This window comes from Sceloporus occidentalis, unplaced genomic scaffold (genome assembly GCF_023333645.1).
Source record: "Sceloporus occidentalis isolate IW3139 unplaced genomic scaffold, rSceOcc1.0.p SCAF_3, whole genome shotgun sequence".
NCBI lineage: Eukaryota > Metazoa > Chordata > Lepidosauria > Squamata > Phrynosomatidae > Sceloporus > Sceloporus occidentalis.
Window position 1 is genome coordinate 249,730,086 of NW_028316983.1, and position 17,560 is coordinate 249,747,645.

The 17,560-nt window shown below is 54.4% G+C and overlaps 1 protein-coding gene across 1 annotated transcript in view; it reads left to right on the forward strand.

Moving 5' to 3' along the window:
- The first annotated feature begins 13,049 nt into the window (after positions 1 to 13,049).
- LOC149317796 (microtubule-actin cross-linking factor 1, isoforms 6/7-like) overlaps positions 13,050 to 17,560 on the forward strand; it is a 50,344-nt gene continuing 45,833 nt past the window's right edge. Inside the window, exons 1-3 of the mRNA XM_089518418.1 lie at positions 13,050 to 13,633; positions 14,865 to 15,032; positions 16,670 to 16,842. Coding sequence (XP_089374544.1) covers positions 13,097 to 13,633; positions 14,865 to 15,032; positions 16,670 to 16,842 — 878 coding nt within the window. The 5' untranslated portion in view covers positions 13,050 to 13,096. The remainder of the gene's footprint in view (positions 13,634 to 14,864; positions 15,033 to 16,669; positions 16,843 to 17,560) is intronic.

The window sequence follows — 17,560 nt, forward strand, 5'->3', positions numbered from 1 at the left end:
GTAGTAAAACAAGATGTTAGGCGCTGCAGAGCTGCTTCCGTATGGGCAACGAGGGCAGCATCGTCAGCAAAAAGCAGCTCACGGACTAGATAGTTGAGAGTCTTAGTGCGGGCCCTCAGGCGGCTTAAGTTAAACAGGCTACCATCAGTACGGTAGCATATGTAAATGCCATCATCTTCTTCTTTGAGATCTGCCATAGCCCTTTGGAGCATCATGCTGAAGAAGATTGTGAATAGAGTTGGAGCGAGAACACAACCTTGTTTCACACCGTTAGTTATTAGAAAGGGCTCCGAGAGACTTGACCTTGCTGGCCCTCATGTAACAGAGTAATCATTTTGAGGGAGCATCCTCGTCGTTCCAGGATCTGCCACAGACCTTTTCTACTCACAGTGTCAAAGGTTTGGTGAGTTCAACAAATGTTACATAGAGTCCTTTGTTCTGCTCTCTACATTTCTCTTGCAGTTGTCTAAGGGCAAATGCCATAGCTGTAGTGCTCCTATTAGCTATAAAGCCGCACTGGCTTTCAGGCAGAAGTTCTTCTCCAATGGCAGGAACTAATCTGTTCAGGAGTATCCTTGCAAGGATTTTTCCAGCGACGGAGAGCAGTGTTACACCTCAATCGTTTGAGCAATCGGATTTTGCTCCTTTTTTCTTGTACAGGGTGATGATGATGACTGTGTCTCAGAGATCTGATGGCAGTTCGCCTTTTTCCCAGCAACTCACAAGGAGTTTGTGGAGTTTAGCATGGAGTGCATGACCTCCCTGTTTCCAAGCTTCAGGTGGAATTCCATCAATCCCAGCAGCCTTGCCATTCTTCATCTGCTGTATGGCCTTAAGAGTCTCTTCCAAAGTGGGAGCTATGTCCAATTCCTTCTTCATCGGTTGTTGTGTCATCTGTTGAATAGCTGAGTCTTGGACGACTCGGTTGGCACTAAAGAGGCTTTGGAAATGTTCAGCCCATCGGTTCAGAATGGAAGCTTCATCTGTGATTAGTGTTTGACCATCTGTACTGTATAGGGAGCTTTGGACCTGATATGTAGGTCCAAACACTGCTTTGAGAGCTTCGTAAAATCCTCTGGAATCACCCAGATACTAATGCAGGCTAAAATAGTCTTTGCCTTCTTTGTTGCAGCATCACACTGTTCATTCATATTCACAGAATTATAAAATCATAAAGTTGGGAGAGACCCCAAGGGCCACCCAGTCCAACCCCCTTCTGCCATGCAGGAACTCACAACCCAAGCCCTCCCTGGGAGAGATGGCCATCCAGCCTCTGTTTAAAAACAGCCTCCAAAGAAGAAGACGCCACTAGCCTCCGCAGGCAATGTTCAGGTGGATTCGCTTTTCTTGTCGTTTTAATCTGTCGCTCCTTGTCCTATTCTCTGGAGCAGCAGACAATAAGCTTGCTCCCTCCTCAGTATGGCATCCTCCAAATACTTAAGTAGGCCTGTCATGTCCCCTCTTAACCATCTCTTAGCACTTACTGTCAGGAAGTTCTTCCCAATGTCGAGGTGGAATCTCTTTTCCTGGAGCTTGCATCCTATTGCATTGTGTCCTTTTCCCTGGAGCAGCAGAAAACAAGCTTGCTCCCTCCTCATTGTGACATCCCTTCAAGTATTTAAACAGGGCTGTCATATCACCCCTTAACTGACTCTTCTCCAGGCTAAACATCCCCAGCTCCCTAAGCCATTCCTCACAGGGCTTCATGGTTTCTAGATCTTTCATAATTCTGGTTTCCTGTCACTCAGATAAACTCCATCTGCAGCATTCCCGCCCTCTACTAAACTGGGCACCTGATTTTCATATTTATTGTGTGTGTGTGTGATATAGGTTTAGCAGGATTTGTCCTTGACAGACCCACGCTGGCTTCTGCTGACCTTCGTTGTCCTCAAGATGCTTGAGGAGAATCCCATCCCATGCTGTGTTGCACCGCCTGAGCAATCAGCATCCCCAACCATTGTTCGATTCCTAGTCTTTTCCTTCTCTCTCCCAGTCACTCGGGGAAACAAACATTGGGATGTCCCACAGATATGTGCAGAGGAGGCGCAAGCGCTTCCTCTTAACTTTTAAACTGTACTCTCTCCCCTGGGTGCTTTTAGTCTGTCCAAATGTGGCTCGGGTGAGAAAGCCATCATCCCCATGTGAACTCCTCAGTCTGTGGAAATGAGTGGGTATGGCCGGCCGTTTTCCTTTCCAGGAGAGAGACAGCAACCCTCATCAGCAAGTACAAATCCCATTGAGCATTACTTTTAAGAGAGAGATTTAGCAGCCTTGTTATTGTTAACTGCCCTCAAGTCAATCTCAACCCATGGTGACCCTATGGATGAGACATCCCCAAGATCCCTGTGCTCCCCTGTGTGGCTTAATTCCAGCAACGCTATAAAGCCCATAGTGACCTCCTTCATAGAGTCCATCTTCCATCTTGCATGTGGCCTTCCTCTCTTCCTCCTTCCCTCCACCTTTCCCAGCATTATGGTCTTTTCCAATGAGTCCTTCTGTCTCGTGATGTGTCCAAAGAAAGACAGCCTCAGTTTGGTCAACTTGGCTTCTTCCAGGGAGGTTTATGGCTTGATCTACTCCTGGACCCATTGGTTTGTCCTTTTGGCTGCTGTCCATGGGATCCTCAGTGCTCTTCTCCAGCCACACTTCATTTCAAAGGAATGGATTTTCTTCCTATCTTCTTTCCTGACTGTCCAGCTCTCACATCCATCCGTGGTAACAGGGAATACAATGGCTTCTTTGAATCTAACTTTTCTGTTCAGTTGTATATCTTTGCATTTTAGGATCTTTCTAGTTCTTTCATAGCAGTCCTTCCCATTCTTAGGCTTCTTCTGATTTCCTGACTGCAGTCCCCATTCCTGTCAATGTTTGATCCCAGATATGAGACGTCTTCCACTATTTCTATTTCTTCATTGTCTATTTCAAAACCGTGGTCATTCTTTTGGTTTTCTTTCTGTCCAACATTAAGCCTTCCTTTGCACTTTCTTCCTTGGCCTTCCTTAGTGATCGCTCCAGGTCTGGGAGGTTTTCTGCCAGTCTTTTGGTGTCATCTGCTTATCTCAGAACCCGGTGGATGCTCTTTCCACTCCTCCTCCTCCTCCTCCTCCTCCTCCTCCTCCTCCTCCTCCTGTGTCCAAGCCTGCTTTTCTTACACTATGTTCTGCATACAAGTGGAACAGATAATGAGGTGAGAGGATGCAGCCTTGTCTGACTTCCTTTCCCAATTGGGAACCATTCTGTTTCTCCGTGTTCTGTTCTGACAATGGCCTCTTGTCCTGAGTGCAGCAGATTCCTCATCAGGACTATCAGATGTCTTGGCACTCCAGCTAGAAAAGGGTTAACCACTTTGACTCTTTTACCTGGAGGGAAGGAGAAAGTGGGCAGAGATGGCATTGCTTTCCATCACAGCCTGCCAACAAACCAAGGAGGGTGGCAATAAAGGCATGCCCTCCAGCACCAACACAGGTTGGCAGCTGAGCCTCCTGCTCTCTGCTCTCCTGCATGTCAGGAAAGCAGGTCATAGAATCATAGAATAGTAGAGTTGGAAGAGACCCCAAGGGCCATCCAGTCCAACCCCATTCTGCCATGCAGGAACTCTCAATCAAAGCATCCCCAGTGACAAATGGCCATCCAGCCTCTGTTTAAAGACCTCTAAGGAAGGAGACTCCACTATAATCTCTGAGGAAGGAGTGTGTTCCACTGTCGAACAGCCCTTACTCTCAGGAAGTTCCTCTTAATGTTGAGCTGGAATCTCTTTTCCTGGAGCTTGCATCCGTTGCTCTGCGTCCGAGTCTCTGGAGCAGCAGAAAACAAGCTTGCTCCCTCCTCAATGTGACATCCCTTCAAATCCCTAAACTGGGCATTCATATCACCTCTTATCTGTCTCTTCTCCAGGCTAAACATCCCCAGCTCCCTAAGGCGTTAGGTCATGGAGCGCACCAGAGGAGGCAGACCGCCTTGGGGACGATTCATTCCCAGGGCCATACAGGAACCTTGCCTGGCACTTTGACCATGCCACAGCTCAGCCAACCTGCAGCTCATCTGTTGAACAGATGGCTTTCACTGAAAAACAAACCAGCCACCAAATGTGCCTTTGACCCAGGACCATGGCATCTGTTCCCCCCCACCCACCCACACTTTTCAAGGCTAAGTCCTCGTGTAATGAAGGCTGGCACCTTGGGGGAGAGGATTTCTCTGGACCTGGAAAGCTCATCCCAAAATCCTATGCCTTCAGTAGAGTGTGTGTGTGGTGCCACGGAGAGAGTTTGTTGCAGAAGAGTCCCTTTTAGATGGAAATGAAGACATGCTCAGCATGCCAAGCTGGTACCCTTGGCACTGAAGTATGCCATACCCGCTGCCCTTCAGCCAATACCACAAGGAGGCTCTCATTCCTCCCCTTCCCAGGAAGAATGTTTTCAGGATTGTGCAAACCCTGTATTTGAGTCTACCTTTAAAACAGAAAATCCCAAAACAAGACCCACCAGCTTTCTGTGGGAAGGGCTGCAGGGCCATGTAAGTGGGCGTCACAGAGAGACCCAGTGCCAGGCAGGCCTGGGCATCTGAGAGGAAAGCTGGTTTTCCATGCACTGAGTGCCGCAGCCACAGGAGCAGCCTGCCTTGGCATCTGCCAGTCTGCTCCTCGAATACATTAAATGAAGTGGAAGCTGCCCTTTACATCAGCTCAAAGCCATGCCAGCTTGCCCTTGGCGTCCTTCCATGCCCAACAGCCAAACAGAAGGAAGAAGGGGCTCTGGGCTGAAAAGCAGGAGGGGAGGTTGCAGGCCCTGCTATCAACATATAGAAACACCTTTTGTGCAAGTGACCACTAGTGAGAAGGAGCGGCTCTGAAATGACCCTTGCATCCTACCCAGGAGACTTAAAATTGCAGAGGCACAGAAGGCAACTAGCATCTATCTCTGTCCAGATTGCATCCTGGGAGGGCTAGTAATTCATGGGATTGGCACCAGCCTCTCTCTCTCTCTCTCTCTCTCACACACACACACACACACACACACACAAGTGCCAAGGAAAATCCCTCTGCAAACTGTGGGCTGGGGAAATCCTCCACTAGTGCCAACAGGAGAATTTGTCTCAATGCAAATTCCAGCTTCAGGATAAGGATTCCGTTTCATGGGAAGCCACTGAAAGAAAACAAAAGAGAACAAGAGTTTTTAGCCAGGAATCAGTTTAGAGTGTGCCCTTGTCGGGGGCGGAGGGGCTTGAAAACTGCCCCACAGAAAGCCAGGCGGCATGGCTAGCGAACAGAAGGAGCATTTGAGTGAGGCCATTTACATGCCAAACAAATTCTGAACGCCAAGCGGGCCAAAAGACAGGCCAGAAGAGGGGAGGCTGCAGCAGCAACAGCAACTTGTAAATGGCACACATAGGGAAGGGGAAAGGCGATTTGGGCCAGGGCAGCAAGAAATAAGGGCAACCCGCGCCACCTGCCTTGTTGTTCTTGACCTCTACTTATGAGATCCTATGAACAAGAGGCTTCCAAGTCAGGCCTGCTCAGGTATTATGGAGTCAGAGCCGAGGATTCCTTGATGGAGTCTATCCACATGGAGTATGGACTCTCTTTTTGCATCCCTTGTCAGGATGTGCAAGTCAGCACAGTAAATTGTGACTGGATGAAGGTGTAGCAAATGACAGGTGTAACCAGAATAAGGTAAGCCTGCAATTAGTAAATGAGAGAGCAATTGGCCAATTAGGCCAGGTGGCCATCATAGTCAATCTGCAGACTATAACTGCTTTGCAAGTCTGCTGGGTTTCTGGGAGTGTATGGGTGTTGTGTGTTCTCTGTGCTGCTGGAGCATACAGGAATCTGTAGTGCTCTTCATGCTGTCTGACTTTGTTCTCCATGATTGTATATACTGCTGGGACTGGTAATGCTGTTCACTGCTAAGGTAGTATGCTGATGCACTACAAGCTGTACTATGGTGTGGTACAGACCACCCCTTTGGGGTGGCCTGCACCTGCCCCTTTCTGCAGAGGATTGGGGTCAGGGCAGCCTCACCAGCAGCCCAGAGGCCCCAATCCGGTGCTTTTCCAGGCCACAGAGAAGTGGCAAAATGCTGCTTCCCTGTGGTCTGGAAAAATGGTGTCCTTGGGGCTTCGTGCCTCTGGGCACCCCAGGAGCCAGAGCCATGGGAGAAAGGGGCTCTCCCTGGTGTCGTTCCTGCAGCCATTCAGTGGCTGCAGGAACAAGGCACACACCCAGAAGGAGCTCTGTTTTGGAGCTCCTTCTGGCCCCACAGCCACTTTACTATGAGAGCGTCTTCCTTCATGGCAGAGTGGGGATGGACTGGGTGAGCCTTGGGGTCTCTTCCAGCTCAAGGATTCTATGATCTTGGACTGTGCTTGGCTTTGCCTCCTGGAATCTCCCCTTTTTGTTTGTTTGCTGTTTGGAACTGGACAGATGAGGCAGTGCGTTGCGGTTTGGCTTTGCTTGGACTCCTCCTTGCTTGCTTAGGTAGACGCTGTCCTCTGCCTGCTCTGGAGCATCTCTTCCTGCCTGAGATGCAGACCCTGACTGCTTGACCTCCAGGAGTGAGCCCTGCCCACATTGGAAAAGGACAGACCCTTCCTCCAGGAGCCCCTGGTCCTCTCTGCCAGAGGAAGAGGAAAGTCAGCAGTTGCTGCGTCCTTTAGGAGAGGCCACCTCTGCTCCAAAGGCCAGCTCCCACAAGTAACTCAGGGGCAAACTAGTGATTCCCTGCTCTTTGCTAGTGGCCTATTGCCTTGACTGGTCATAGAGAAATATGCCAATGGGAGTTCTGAGCAGATCAGCCAGAGAGGAGAACCATCTTATAGGATTGCCATCTGGACGGAAGGTGCCTTGGCTCTTCTTCGCTGCATGCATTCAGTAACCAGGAGGCTCTTGGGCAGTGATAGCGAACCTATGGCACGTGTGCCAGAGGTGGCACTCTGAGCCCTCTCTGTGGGCACACATGCTGTAGCCCTAGCACAGTTTGCCAGAGTTTCTTACTAGAAAGCCAGAGGGACGGGGCACTTTGCAATAAATAAGTGGGATCTGGGTTGCAGTTTGGGCACTCGGTCTGTAAAAGGTTCACCATCACTGCTCTTGGGGATCTGCTGGCTCCAAGAGCGAGAGAGAAAAAACAGGAAAGTGGATTCCACCCATTGACTCTCACAGCCATGCTGAAAGTAGTGGCTGCATTCACACTGCAGAGTCAGGCAACTGCGCTGTACGATTTGGAGTCCCCTGTGCAACCAACAGAATGGTGTTCACTTGTCTTGAAGGCATTTGGCATTCAGTCCTCTCTGCCTTGTTCAGCAAGCACTTTGGCTGCATTAGAAGAGGCAGGAGATGCTGGGAGACTCACTGGCAAGCAGTTGGCTGTGGGGTGGAAAGGAGCTGCCAAGGTGGGGCAGCTGCAAAGAGGAGAAGCGTTGTCTTTGTACATGGCGAGGAATGTTCAGCAAGGATGGGGAAGCCATGGGGCCCTTTGTGCAACACTGGAGAGCCCTTGTCGCCTCCCTGGACAAGCCAGAAGACATGCCATGGTCAGGGGTCTCTGTGTTGGTGTGCCCTGGGTGATCCCTGGGCCAAGTCTTGCTTGGTGGTCTCAGGCACAGAGCCAGGCCTCTGAATGTGGGCAGGGAAACAGGCACTGGTCCATGGGAGAACGAAGTAGTTCTGCAGGTTACTGAGATGCTGTAAGGAAAGCACCTGAGAACATGAGTGGGAGGGTGCTCATGCGCTGAGAGGAGCGCCAGACACCGATGCCTAAAGAAGGCTGTCCAACCCCAACCACTACTCCTTGAGTATCACCACCAGAGAGGCAGGGTGACCCCAGCAGGAACCACTTTCTCCCCAAGGCAGGTAAACCAGGGCTGGTTCAGACATCCATCTCACAAAGTCTAGCCTCTGGATTATACCACTCACTCTGCCAGCCATGGCCTCCTGGTTGACAGGGAACGCTTACTGCTCCCCTGGATTTCTGGCAGGGCAGAAAGGAGGTCCAGCTTGAGGATAATTAATACTGGCACATCTATGCCACACTTTGGCCCTGGCAGTTTTGTTGGCTCCTTTGTACATAAATGGCAGGTAAGCAGTCATTCGCTTTCACCTCCTTGGGGATGGAGAGGGAAGGCAGACACCACCGAGAGCCTCCTGAGGGTAGTGATGATGCCAGGGCATCCATCTGGTTTGCTTCCTAGGGTCCAGAGGGTCTCCAAGGGCTGTGACGGGTCTCTGGCTTTGCCCTTCACAGTCTGTATCGCTTCCTTCCAAGATGTTTCCCCCTTTTCTTTCTAAAAGTTGAGTTGTTTCACCGACCCTTTGCCTTCTGAGCCCCTCTGAGCCTGTTGTGCTTCCAGGAGCTCTGAAGGTATACACAAAGTGGACCTCAGGCCAGGCTGACCCTCTCTCCTACCCAGAGAGGAAACACAGCCCCCTCTGCACACCTGCTTGCAAATGCCCCATTGGGCCATAGGGGAGAGCAGAAGAGTGTCCAAAGAACAGCAGGCTTGGGGGATTGGGCCAGATCTGTATCTCACCTGGGTCAATTCTGGGCAGGGCAGGAGAAGCAGGAGCTGCGTGGAGGATGACCTGACTCTGTTTTTGCTCGCAGGGACTGGCTGAGGGGAGAGTTTAAGGCAGCTGGGTTGGGAGTGCGAGAGCAGCTGCTTTCCCTGCGCCACTGGCTGGACACCTTGGAGGAGAGGCTGCCGGGCCAGCGAGAGCGAGACTCTGCCACAGAGGTAAAGGGCATGCGGGGCATGATGGCCGGCATGCGTGCGTGGGGGTGGGGATGATGATGATGATGAGAGGTTCACACACACACACACACACACACACACACACACACACACACTTATAATTAATACAATGTGTTTAAAACATAGAAAAGATTGACTCTATGGAGGGAGTCATTTTGTCTTCCCCAGGAAGAGGTGCAGAGCCTGGGGGTAGCCTCTGAGAAGAAGGCCTGCCTCACATTCCCACCAGCCTTGCCTGTGAAAGGAGGGCCTCTCCTGAGAAAACCCTCAGGACCAGGCAGGCTGACGGAGGCAAAGATATATGGCCTTTCTGCTGAATTGTGGCTGGAAAGAGACTGACGGCCACCGGAGCTTTTGTCACAAGGGAAACGTATGGCCTCTAACCAGAGCCAGCTAACAATCCGGCTACAGCTCTTTGGGCCAAGTTTCCAAACACTCTTCTTCAAAGGCAACCCCATGCCGAGTGACTGGTCAGTTGTGCTCTTTTCGGTAGCCACTGACTCATTTCAAAGCTAATCTCCCAGTCCCCAGGTCTGTTTAGCAATGGTTTCCTCTGCCTGGAGGTTTTTGGTTGACAGTTAATTGAGCCTCCCAGGAGCTGGGCTTACGAGATCATTGCCAGCATCTTCCAAAAGAACTTGGCTTCCTGGTTGTGTTTTGGTATCCCTTGCCTCTCCATCAGCTGGAGTTCCAAACATTCCTTACCTCTTCCATACGCTTCTTCATCTGTCCAGGTCCAGGGGGTGCTCCATTGACCCCCGCCCACGGCCCCAAGCAAACCTGAACTTGTCCTGCCCTGGGCATCTGGACTCCATGCCGTCCTGGCTGCTGCTCCACATCAGATCACCATAGGGTGCCTGAGAAGAATCAGGAGGAACATCTTCTTGACAGATGGCAAGACTTTCCAGATGCCCCCCTCCCCATCGCCCAGCAGTACTTAAACCACTCTGTTATGGGAATAAACAGGCATTAAATCTCAAGATAAATGAACCAGAGAGGACAGCTCTTGGCTAGACCAGACACAAGGGTAAGAGTGCAGAGCAGTTTTCTTCCACACGGACTGGGCCACTGGTGGCACTTTGGAAAGAGCTGGAGCTGGAGCTGGAGCTGGGAAGCCGAAGCTAAAGGATGAGCCCAGAGCCAGGGCAAAAGAGCCAGCCAAGGCCAAAAGCCAAGCCAGGAGCAAGACAAGAGCTGCAGCCGAGAAGGAGAGACTGGCCTGGGCCAAAGAAGCACAGAGCTGGAAGAGATTTCAAGGGTCATCCAGTCCAACCTACTTTTACCATGCAGGAAGACTTAAGCCAAGCCCTCCTCCCTGGGACAGATGGCCATCCAGCCTCTGCTTTAAAACAGCCTCCAAAGAAGGAAACTCCTCCACACTCCATTGAGGCAGCAGCCTCTTCCACTATAGCTCTTACGGCCTTCCTAATGTTGAGCTGATTCTCTTTTCCTGTAGTTGCTCCGACTCCCCAAAGGCCAGTAAACAGGGAGGAGTGTGTACCCTCTGAGCAAGGCTCAGGTGGACATGGAGCTCTGCCCAGGAGGGTCTGTTGCCCAGCCTGGGGGCCAGAAGCTAGTCCTCTGCTATGCTTAAAGGGATGGCTGCTCCCAGGTCCTGAAGCTCCTGGCTGGCTCTTGCGAGTCTCCCTACCACCACTCCCATGGCATCCTGGCACAAGCCCTGGCCTGTGGGGTTTGCCATAGGGTGGCATCCCTGTTCCTCCAAAAGGCTGTTGCATGACACCAAGGCCCAGTCCCTTTTCTGCCAGGTCAAGAAGAATCATAGAATCGTAGAGTTGGAAGAGACCACAAGGACCATCCAGTCTGTCCCAGAGCTATCTGGGGAGAAGAAGGAGGTTGCTTACCTGGAGTTTGGCCCTCCAGCTCTTCCTGGAGAGCCAGGTGGGGGGTTATAGTGCAGCAAAGGACTCCTCCTGCCAGGTTGCCCTATTGCCACTAGCAATGAACCTAGAGGACTGAGTCTGGCAACCCAGCATGTGGCCCTCTCTCTCTCAGTGGTTGTGTGCTGGACTGGCATGGCACCGTGGAGGGATGCGGCCGGAGGCAGAGCCTGGCACGGAAAGAGGGGGAAGGTGCCTGGAGTCGCAGCCCCCCTCCAAAAAAGAGCCACTACTGCTGCCTATTAACCTCAGTCAGCGCTCCAGCGCCGTCCATTAGGACTTTCTTGTCTCCCCCAGGATACTCGGTCCCTTCCACAGTCTCCGTCACCTCTGTCACCTCGGTGGTGGAAAGGGGCTTCCAGGCCCAGCTGCCCCCTGGGACCCTCAGTGGGTTCCAGCTGGCCAGTTAACAGGACAGACCCTCCGCATTCCGCCTGTGGGCACGGTGGGGGGTTCAGTTTCCATACCAGGAAACGTTTGAGGTGGCCTGCAGCCCACCTTCCCCCTGCCCTCCTGCGTGGCTTCACTGCCCTGCAGGGCTGGCCTGGTCAGGGATGGGGGTCCTTCCTTCCTTCCTTCCTGACGTGCCCGACCTCCTCGGCCTTCCTCTCGGTCTTTGGTGCCCAGAGAGGCCTGCTGTGGCCTGGCCTCCAAGGGGTTAACGACAGACAGACTGAGAGACACATTCTTAATCCCCGAGGCCTCCTCAATGCCCCTCTATCCTCCCAGCGCAGCCCCCCCAAATCTTGACGGGCTGCTGCCAGCCCTGAAAGCTTTCCCTCCAGCTGCCTTTTGTTCTGGCCCCGCTGGGCACATGGGCTCCTCCGCATCCCTGAAGGCACAAACTGAAAGGGCCATTCATGCCGAACAAAGCCCGGCAGCGGCCCAGAGGGGACCCTCCGGCTCCCAGCATCTGAGGATGGGGCCGGCTTCTGTGGCCAAGGGGGCTTTTTTTTGGGGGGGGGGTCCTCTCTGCCAGAGATATGGGGGGGCTGCCCCAGTGTGGCTGGCGCCAGGGATAGGGCGGGCAAGGCCAAGCCTTCCTCTGGGCCTAGCCCCCTCTTGGCATCAGGAACCCTTTGCCCCCCGTTGCCCCCTCCTTCCTGGGGGGTCTGCAGTGAGTCTTGGGGGTGAGCCGGGGGGGGGCAAAGCAGGCTCTGCATGGGATCAGATCCTGGGAAGCAGAGCTGGCCAGAGCTAAGCCTCCAGACCCTTGGCCCTTTCGGGGAGGAAGGCTCCTGGGGAGGCCTGGCTCGGGTGCTCTCTCCCTACAGGCAGCCCACTCCTCCCCTCTCTCGGGGGGGGTGTCTGGGGGGTGACACTGGGTCTGGGCTGGCTCTGCCTGGGGGCCCCCGGGCTGTGCCTATGGCACACTGTCATTTGAAGGTGTCTACTTCGAAGCAGAGGCTGGCTGGGGATGCCTTCCTTGATGGGGAGTTCCTGCATGGCCGGCCGGCTCAAGGCCTTCCTGGCCTCCCTTCCAGGGATGCTCCGTGCCCCAAGTGCTCTTCGCCTGGCCGCCTTCAGGGGCATCTGGAGGCCAAGGGGAGGGCTGCTGGCTGGTTCCTGCTGCCTCGGGCTGGCTGACCCTGGGGCCGGGGCCGGGGGCGGGGCCTGGGGAGGGGGCGACCCTCCTCCGGGGGATGCCTCGGGGGGGCGGCCCCTGGGTTGCCCCGGCAACGCCCGACCCCGGGGGGGGCAGAGCCAAGAGCCAAGAGCCGGCAGCGGAGCCCACGGAGGAGACTGGCGGCGGCCGGGGAGCCGGAGCTGGCCGGGCCAGCCATGCCGCCTCCCTCCTGCTCCGGAGCCGGGGCCCGGGGCTGAGGGAGGCCCCTTCCCCAGTCTCCCCGCCGCCCGAAGGTAAGGCCGGTCCGCTTCAGGGGAGAGGGAGCCTCCGAGCCCTTTGGCCCCTTCCCAGGACGGAGCCCCAGCAGCTGCCTCCCCGGCCCCGCTCCCCGAGAGAGGGCCACCGCCTGCCTTCCCTCCGAGGGGGCTCCAGGGGCACTGAGAGGACTCCCCCCCCGACCCTCTCTTGCCCATTGCCCAGGGGATGCCAGGGGCAGCAAGAGCACTGCTGGGGCTTCCCTTCTTCCACTCAGGGGCACTCAGGTCCCTCCAGGCCTCTTCCCAGCCAGAGGGCAGAGGGGCTGCGGATGAGGCTGGGGCCCTTCGCCCTCCTCCCCGAGGCTGGCCTCCCTCGGGGGACTCCTTTCCCAAAGGGAGCCCCCCCCCCCCGGCCTTCCAAAAGCAGATCCTCCTTTGGAGCGACTTCACTGCTGCCTGGACGTGTCCATCTTAGCCCCCTGGGTCTGGGGCCTGTGGCTCCCACTGGACCCCTGCCCACTTGGGGCCAGAGAAGGTGGCAGCTCCTCTTTCTTCCCTTTCAGGTGGAGACGGCGGCGGCGGCGTGCCATCCCTCTGCTGGCCTGAGCCTGCTGTGGCCCCTGGCCATGGGCAACTCGGGGGCCAGACCCAGCTGCCTGGGGGAGAAGAGCCGGCGGTCGGAGGACTTCCTGAAGGATTCCTACCTCAAGGACCTGGGCCTGGCAGCCGGCCTCTCAGCAGGAAGAAACAATGCAGAGAAGCCCCCCCTCAGCCCCGTGGTCATCGAGAAGGGCTGGAACGCCGCCGCCGCCGCCGCCAGGCAGCAGAGCAGCCCCCTCCCCAAGCAGAACAACATGGACGTCAAAGTGCCAAACGACAGTCTGGGCCGCAACCCCCTCCTCAAGGCCCAGCTGGAGGCGGCGGCGGCGGCGGCAGTGGCGGCGGCGGCTGGAGGGGCCTGGAGCCCACTGAGGGTCCCGGGGGGCAGCTGGGCCTGGAAGCCCCTCACCACCACTGAGGTGACCGAGGTGACCGAAGTGACTGAGACCATCGTGACAGAGATTGTGGAAGTGACCGAGTATCCCGGGGGAGACAGGAGCCAGGAGCCCGTCGTGACCCGGACGGTGAAGGTCCTGACGGACGGCGCTGGAGCCCTGCCTGAGGTTAATAGGCAGCAGTGGCGGCTTCTTTTTGGAGGAGGACCAGGACTCCGGGCACCTCCCCACTCTTTTCCTGCTGGGCTCTGCCTCTGGCCCCATCCCTGACCCAGAGGGTCCCTGGACACTATTTGTCTGGATGTCAAAGGACTCCCTCTTTCTGACCGAAGGGACCCCCAGGACCAACCCCCTGATGTCCAGACTTTGCTGCCCCGCCACAGGGGAGCCCACCCCACTGCTGACCAGTGGCATCACTAGGGGGGTGCAGGGGGTGCGGAGCATACCAGGATGCCAGTCCATCACACAACTGCTGAGAGAGGGAGGGCCACATGCCACATGGGTTGCCAGGCTCAGTCCTCCGTGGCCCTATCTGCCCACCTACAGATGATAATGCTGTCCCACCTTACAAGGCTGTGCAGAGCATTGTTGCTCTTGTGTGCTCCCAAGTCGTTTTTGGTTTACAGGAACCTTAAGCTGGCCCTTTCATAGGATTTTCTTGGCAAGCTTCTAAAGAGGAGGTTTGCCTTTGCCTTCTTCTGAGGCTGAGAGAATGTGATACTGAGAGAATACCTGTGAGACCCAGGAGTTTATCACACGAAGGAGTTTGGGAGTTTACCCCGTGAATATCCCAGAAAAAATCGCCTAATTGCACATGATGGTTTCACACAACATTGCACAAAACCCGCCATTAAAGTGGCCACAAAGAAGCATTAACGCACATCTTTTTACTTTCGGGATTTCAGCAACAACGCATTTTCAGCATCGCTTTATTTGCACAATTGCACGTGATAATCATTAGTACAATTACTTGCCATTTCCACTTCATTTGCAAGATGCTTTAAATGCGCTTTAATCTCTCTTTAATGCCAAAATCAGTCCCAGTCAGAAAAAAAGAAGTGTGAAAAGGCTTTTGGCGGTTAGGAAATGCAGTGTTTCCACTGCCCCCGGGTGGGCTGGGGTCTGCAGCAAAGCCATCTTGGGCCAGCAGGGCCTTGACCTGTCCTCACACACACAGACGCACTCTTACAGAGGGCCCTGGTCACATTGGCTTGGCTGGGAGAGAGAAAGTCAGGACAGACCCAGCTCTTTGCTGGGGGCCTAAGAGGGAGAGACCCAGTCCCTTCTTCCACACGTTTGGGGCTGGGGTACTTGCTGGTGAAAGCTGGCACATCCCTCCTGCTGGGGCTTAAGAGGGAGAGAGAGCGTCCCCTGAGGCCTGCCCTGCTTCCCTCCCCAGGTGACCACTGCCTTCCTTGGATCCTCGTGGAGCAGCGACCAGGCCGCCCAGCAGGAGACCCTGGGGAAGCTGCTCACCTGGGTCAGAGAAATGGAGGACCTGATGGCCAACCAGAAACCGCCCTCCTCCGAGGCCAAGGTGGCAAAAGCCCAGCTGCAGGAGCAAAAGGTGAATCCTCTGGGTCTGGCTGGGTGGGCTTTGGGGTGCCCCTGCTGTGGGGAGTCCTGGCAGCGGTTTGCCTTTGGAAATGGAGGAGGGAACGCTCCCTCGGAGGGTGGTACATTCTCCTCCTTGGAGGTTTTTAAACAGAGGCTGGATGGCCATCTTTCCCAGGGAGGGCTTGGATGGTGTCTTCCTGTATGGCAGGATGAGGATGGATTGGATGAGCATCCAGTTCAGTAAATCTATGAGGCTTCTCCTGGAGGAAGGGTCTCACCATCAGGGTCTCTGGGGAGGCAGAGTGAGGAAGGAAGGCAGGAGCATCTTGAAGAGAGCAAGACTCTTCCTGGGGAGCCCCCTGCAAAGGAGCACGCATAGGCATTTGCACATTTCCACACTCATCCCTACCAACTGAAGGGGGGGAGGAGGAACGGAGGGAGGCCTGGTGTGGACTGGCCCTTTGAGCATTCCCAGGGCCTGGGGCCTTGGCGGCTCCCTCTTCTTCCCAGGCTCCACAGAGCAGGGGCTCAGTGTTTGAGAGCGTCTGTCCACTTCTGCCTTTCTTGCCAGAGAAAAGGGCTGCAAGGCAGTGGTCCATCAAGCAATATGCACCAAAGGACCTGATTCATGTCATGACAAGGCAGGAGAGACTAATGCATAGAACTAATCATTTGAGTGGGAACGGCCCTTAGAAGTCCAAACACAAAGTGCTAGGATAACAAACTGAAAAACAAGAGAAGTTGTACTGGAAGAGTCAGCGACAGAAGGTAAGGATGAGGAGAAGAGTTAGGGAGGAAACCCATGCTGGAAGAGAGGCACTGACCAGTGGAGAGGGAGAGCTGCCGGCAGGCAGAGAAGGAGGCCTGGCCGCAGTGGCTAAAGGCTCCGGCCGCTGGCACTTGTAAGCAGCACTCTGCTGTCTGGAAGGAGTCGAGTGCCTGAGTCCGGCCGCTCTCTGAGGCTGCGTTTTTCTTTCAAGCAAATCCCTCTTTACAGCTTGAGGAGTGGCATTTGCACAAGTCCCTCCTAGTGATGAGATTCTTGAGATGCTGGAATCTTGGTCCTTGGAAGGATGGCCGGGGTGTGTGTGTGTGTGTGTGTCGGGGGCTGGATTTAAAAAGTCACAATACAGTTTAGAAATAGCTACGACTGGACTATTTGTCTCTAAGTAGATTCTGGGCTTTCTTCACAGGCTCTGGAGAGGTGGGCTGTATTGTTATGGGCCAGATGTGGGAGGGGATCTTCTGCTTTTGCCCACCTTGTCTGTGGGATATGCCAATCTGGAGGAAGGAGGACAAGCTCTGGGAAAGCCCGAACAGCCATGGTGGCTTGGAAGTCATTCCTGCCCTTTCTTTCAGACCTCTTGCCCTCTGCTTACTCTGTCCAGGAGCCAATGACTTTGGCAGCACCTGCTTTCTCTACTGGAGGGGGAACTGTCTTGTGGTGGAGTGGGGGGCAGACGGGGAATACGAAATGGGGAGGGGGGCCGGCCAGGCAGGCAGGGGAATGTCAAGGAAATGGTGCCGCTTCGAGGCGATCCCTCAGGGGTGCTGCAGAAGGAAGAGTGGCTGCGGAGAGAAAAGCAGCCCCCAAGTAAAAGAGCGCAACCTTAACCTGCTGCCACCTTATTCCTTCCTCCACAACAGCTTTTAAGGCGCCTGCTAGAGGAGCGCCGGTCCCTCGTGGAGCGCCTTCTGCAGGAGAAGCCACAGGTGCCGCCCGAACCTGCCAGCAGCATGACAGAAGGCTGGGAATGGAGCAGAGTCCTCTCCAGCCTCCAGGAGAAGTGGACCTTGCTGACCCAGGAGGCTGAGGCCAGGTGAGTGGCAAGGGCCAGTTCCTCTCGGGAGGATGAGGCCCTGTTCCTGGCCATCGTCCAGGAGGCTGTGGGCTTTGTAGCCCACCCAGGGGGCACCTTTGTTTATCTTGCACCACCAGCGGCACTTCACAAAATGTCCCTTTGAGATGGAGGAGGGAGCTGGCTGTGCTGGGTTCAGTTAAAAACAACTGAGATTTGGTAAATCCCTTCAGCAGAGAACTTTGGTGAGGCAGAAACCTAGAAGAGAATGAGGAGCTTCCACTCCTAGTAAGAGGATCAGACTGTCATCTTTTAAAAAGCCATAAAAAGACGTTTACAAGCTCCAGGAAAAGAGATTCCAGCTCAACATTTGGAGGACCTTCCTGACAGTAAGGGCTGTTTGACAGTGAACATACTCCTTCCTCGGAGATTTTGGTGGAGTCTCCTTCCTTGGAAGTCTTTAAGCAGAGGCTGAATGGCCAACTGTCAGGGATGCTTTGATTGGGAGTTCCTGCATGGCAGAATGGGGTTGGACTGGATCAGGGCCCTTCTTGGGGTCTCTTCCAACGCCATGATTCTATAATTCTATGATTCTACTCCCAATCTTGTGCAAAATACATATACATGGGTTCAGGTTCTTAAGGTAGGTAGAAAGAAGAAGAAAAATCCACATGTTAGGTCAAAGTAGATCTGAGCTGCTCAGGAGAGAGGTCTCCGTTTGCATCCTTAATGGAGGAAG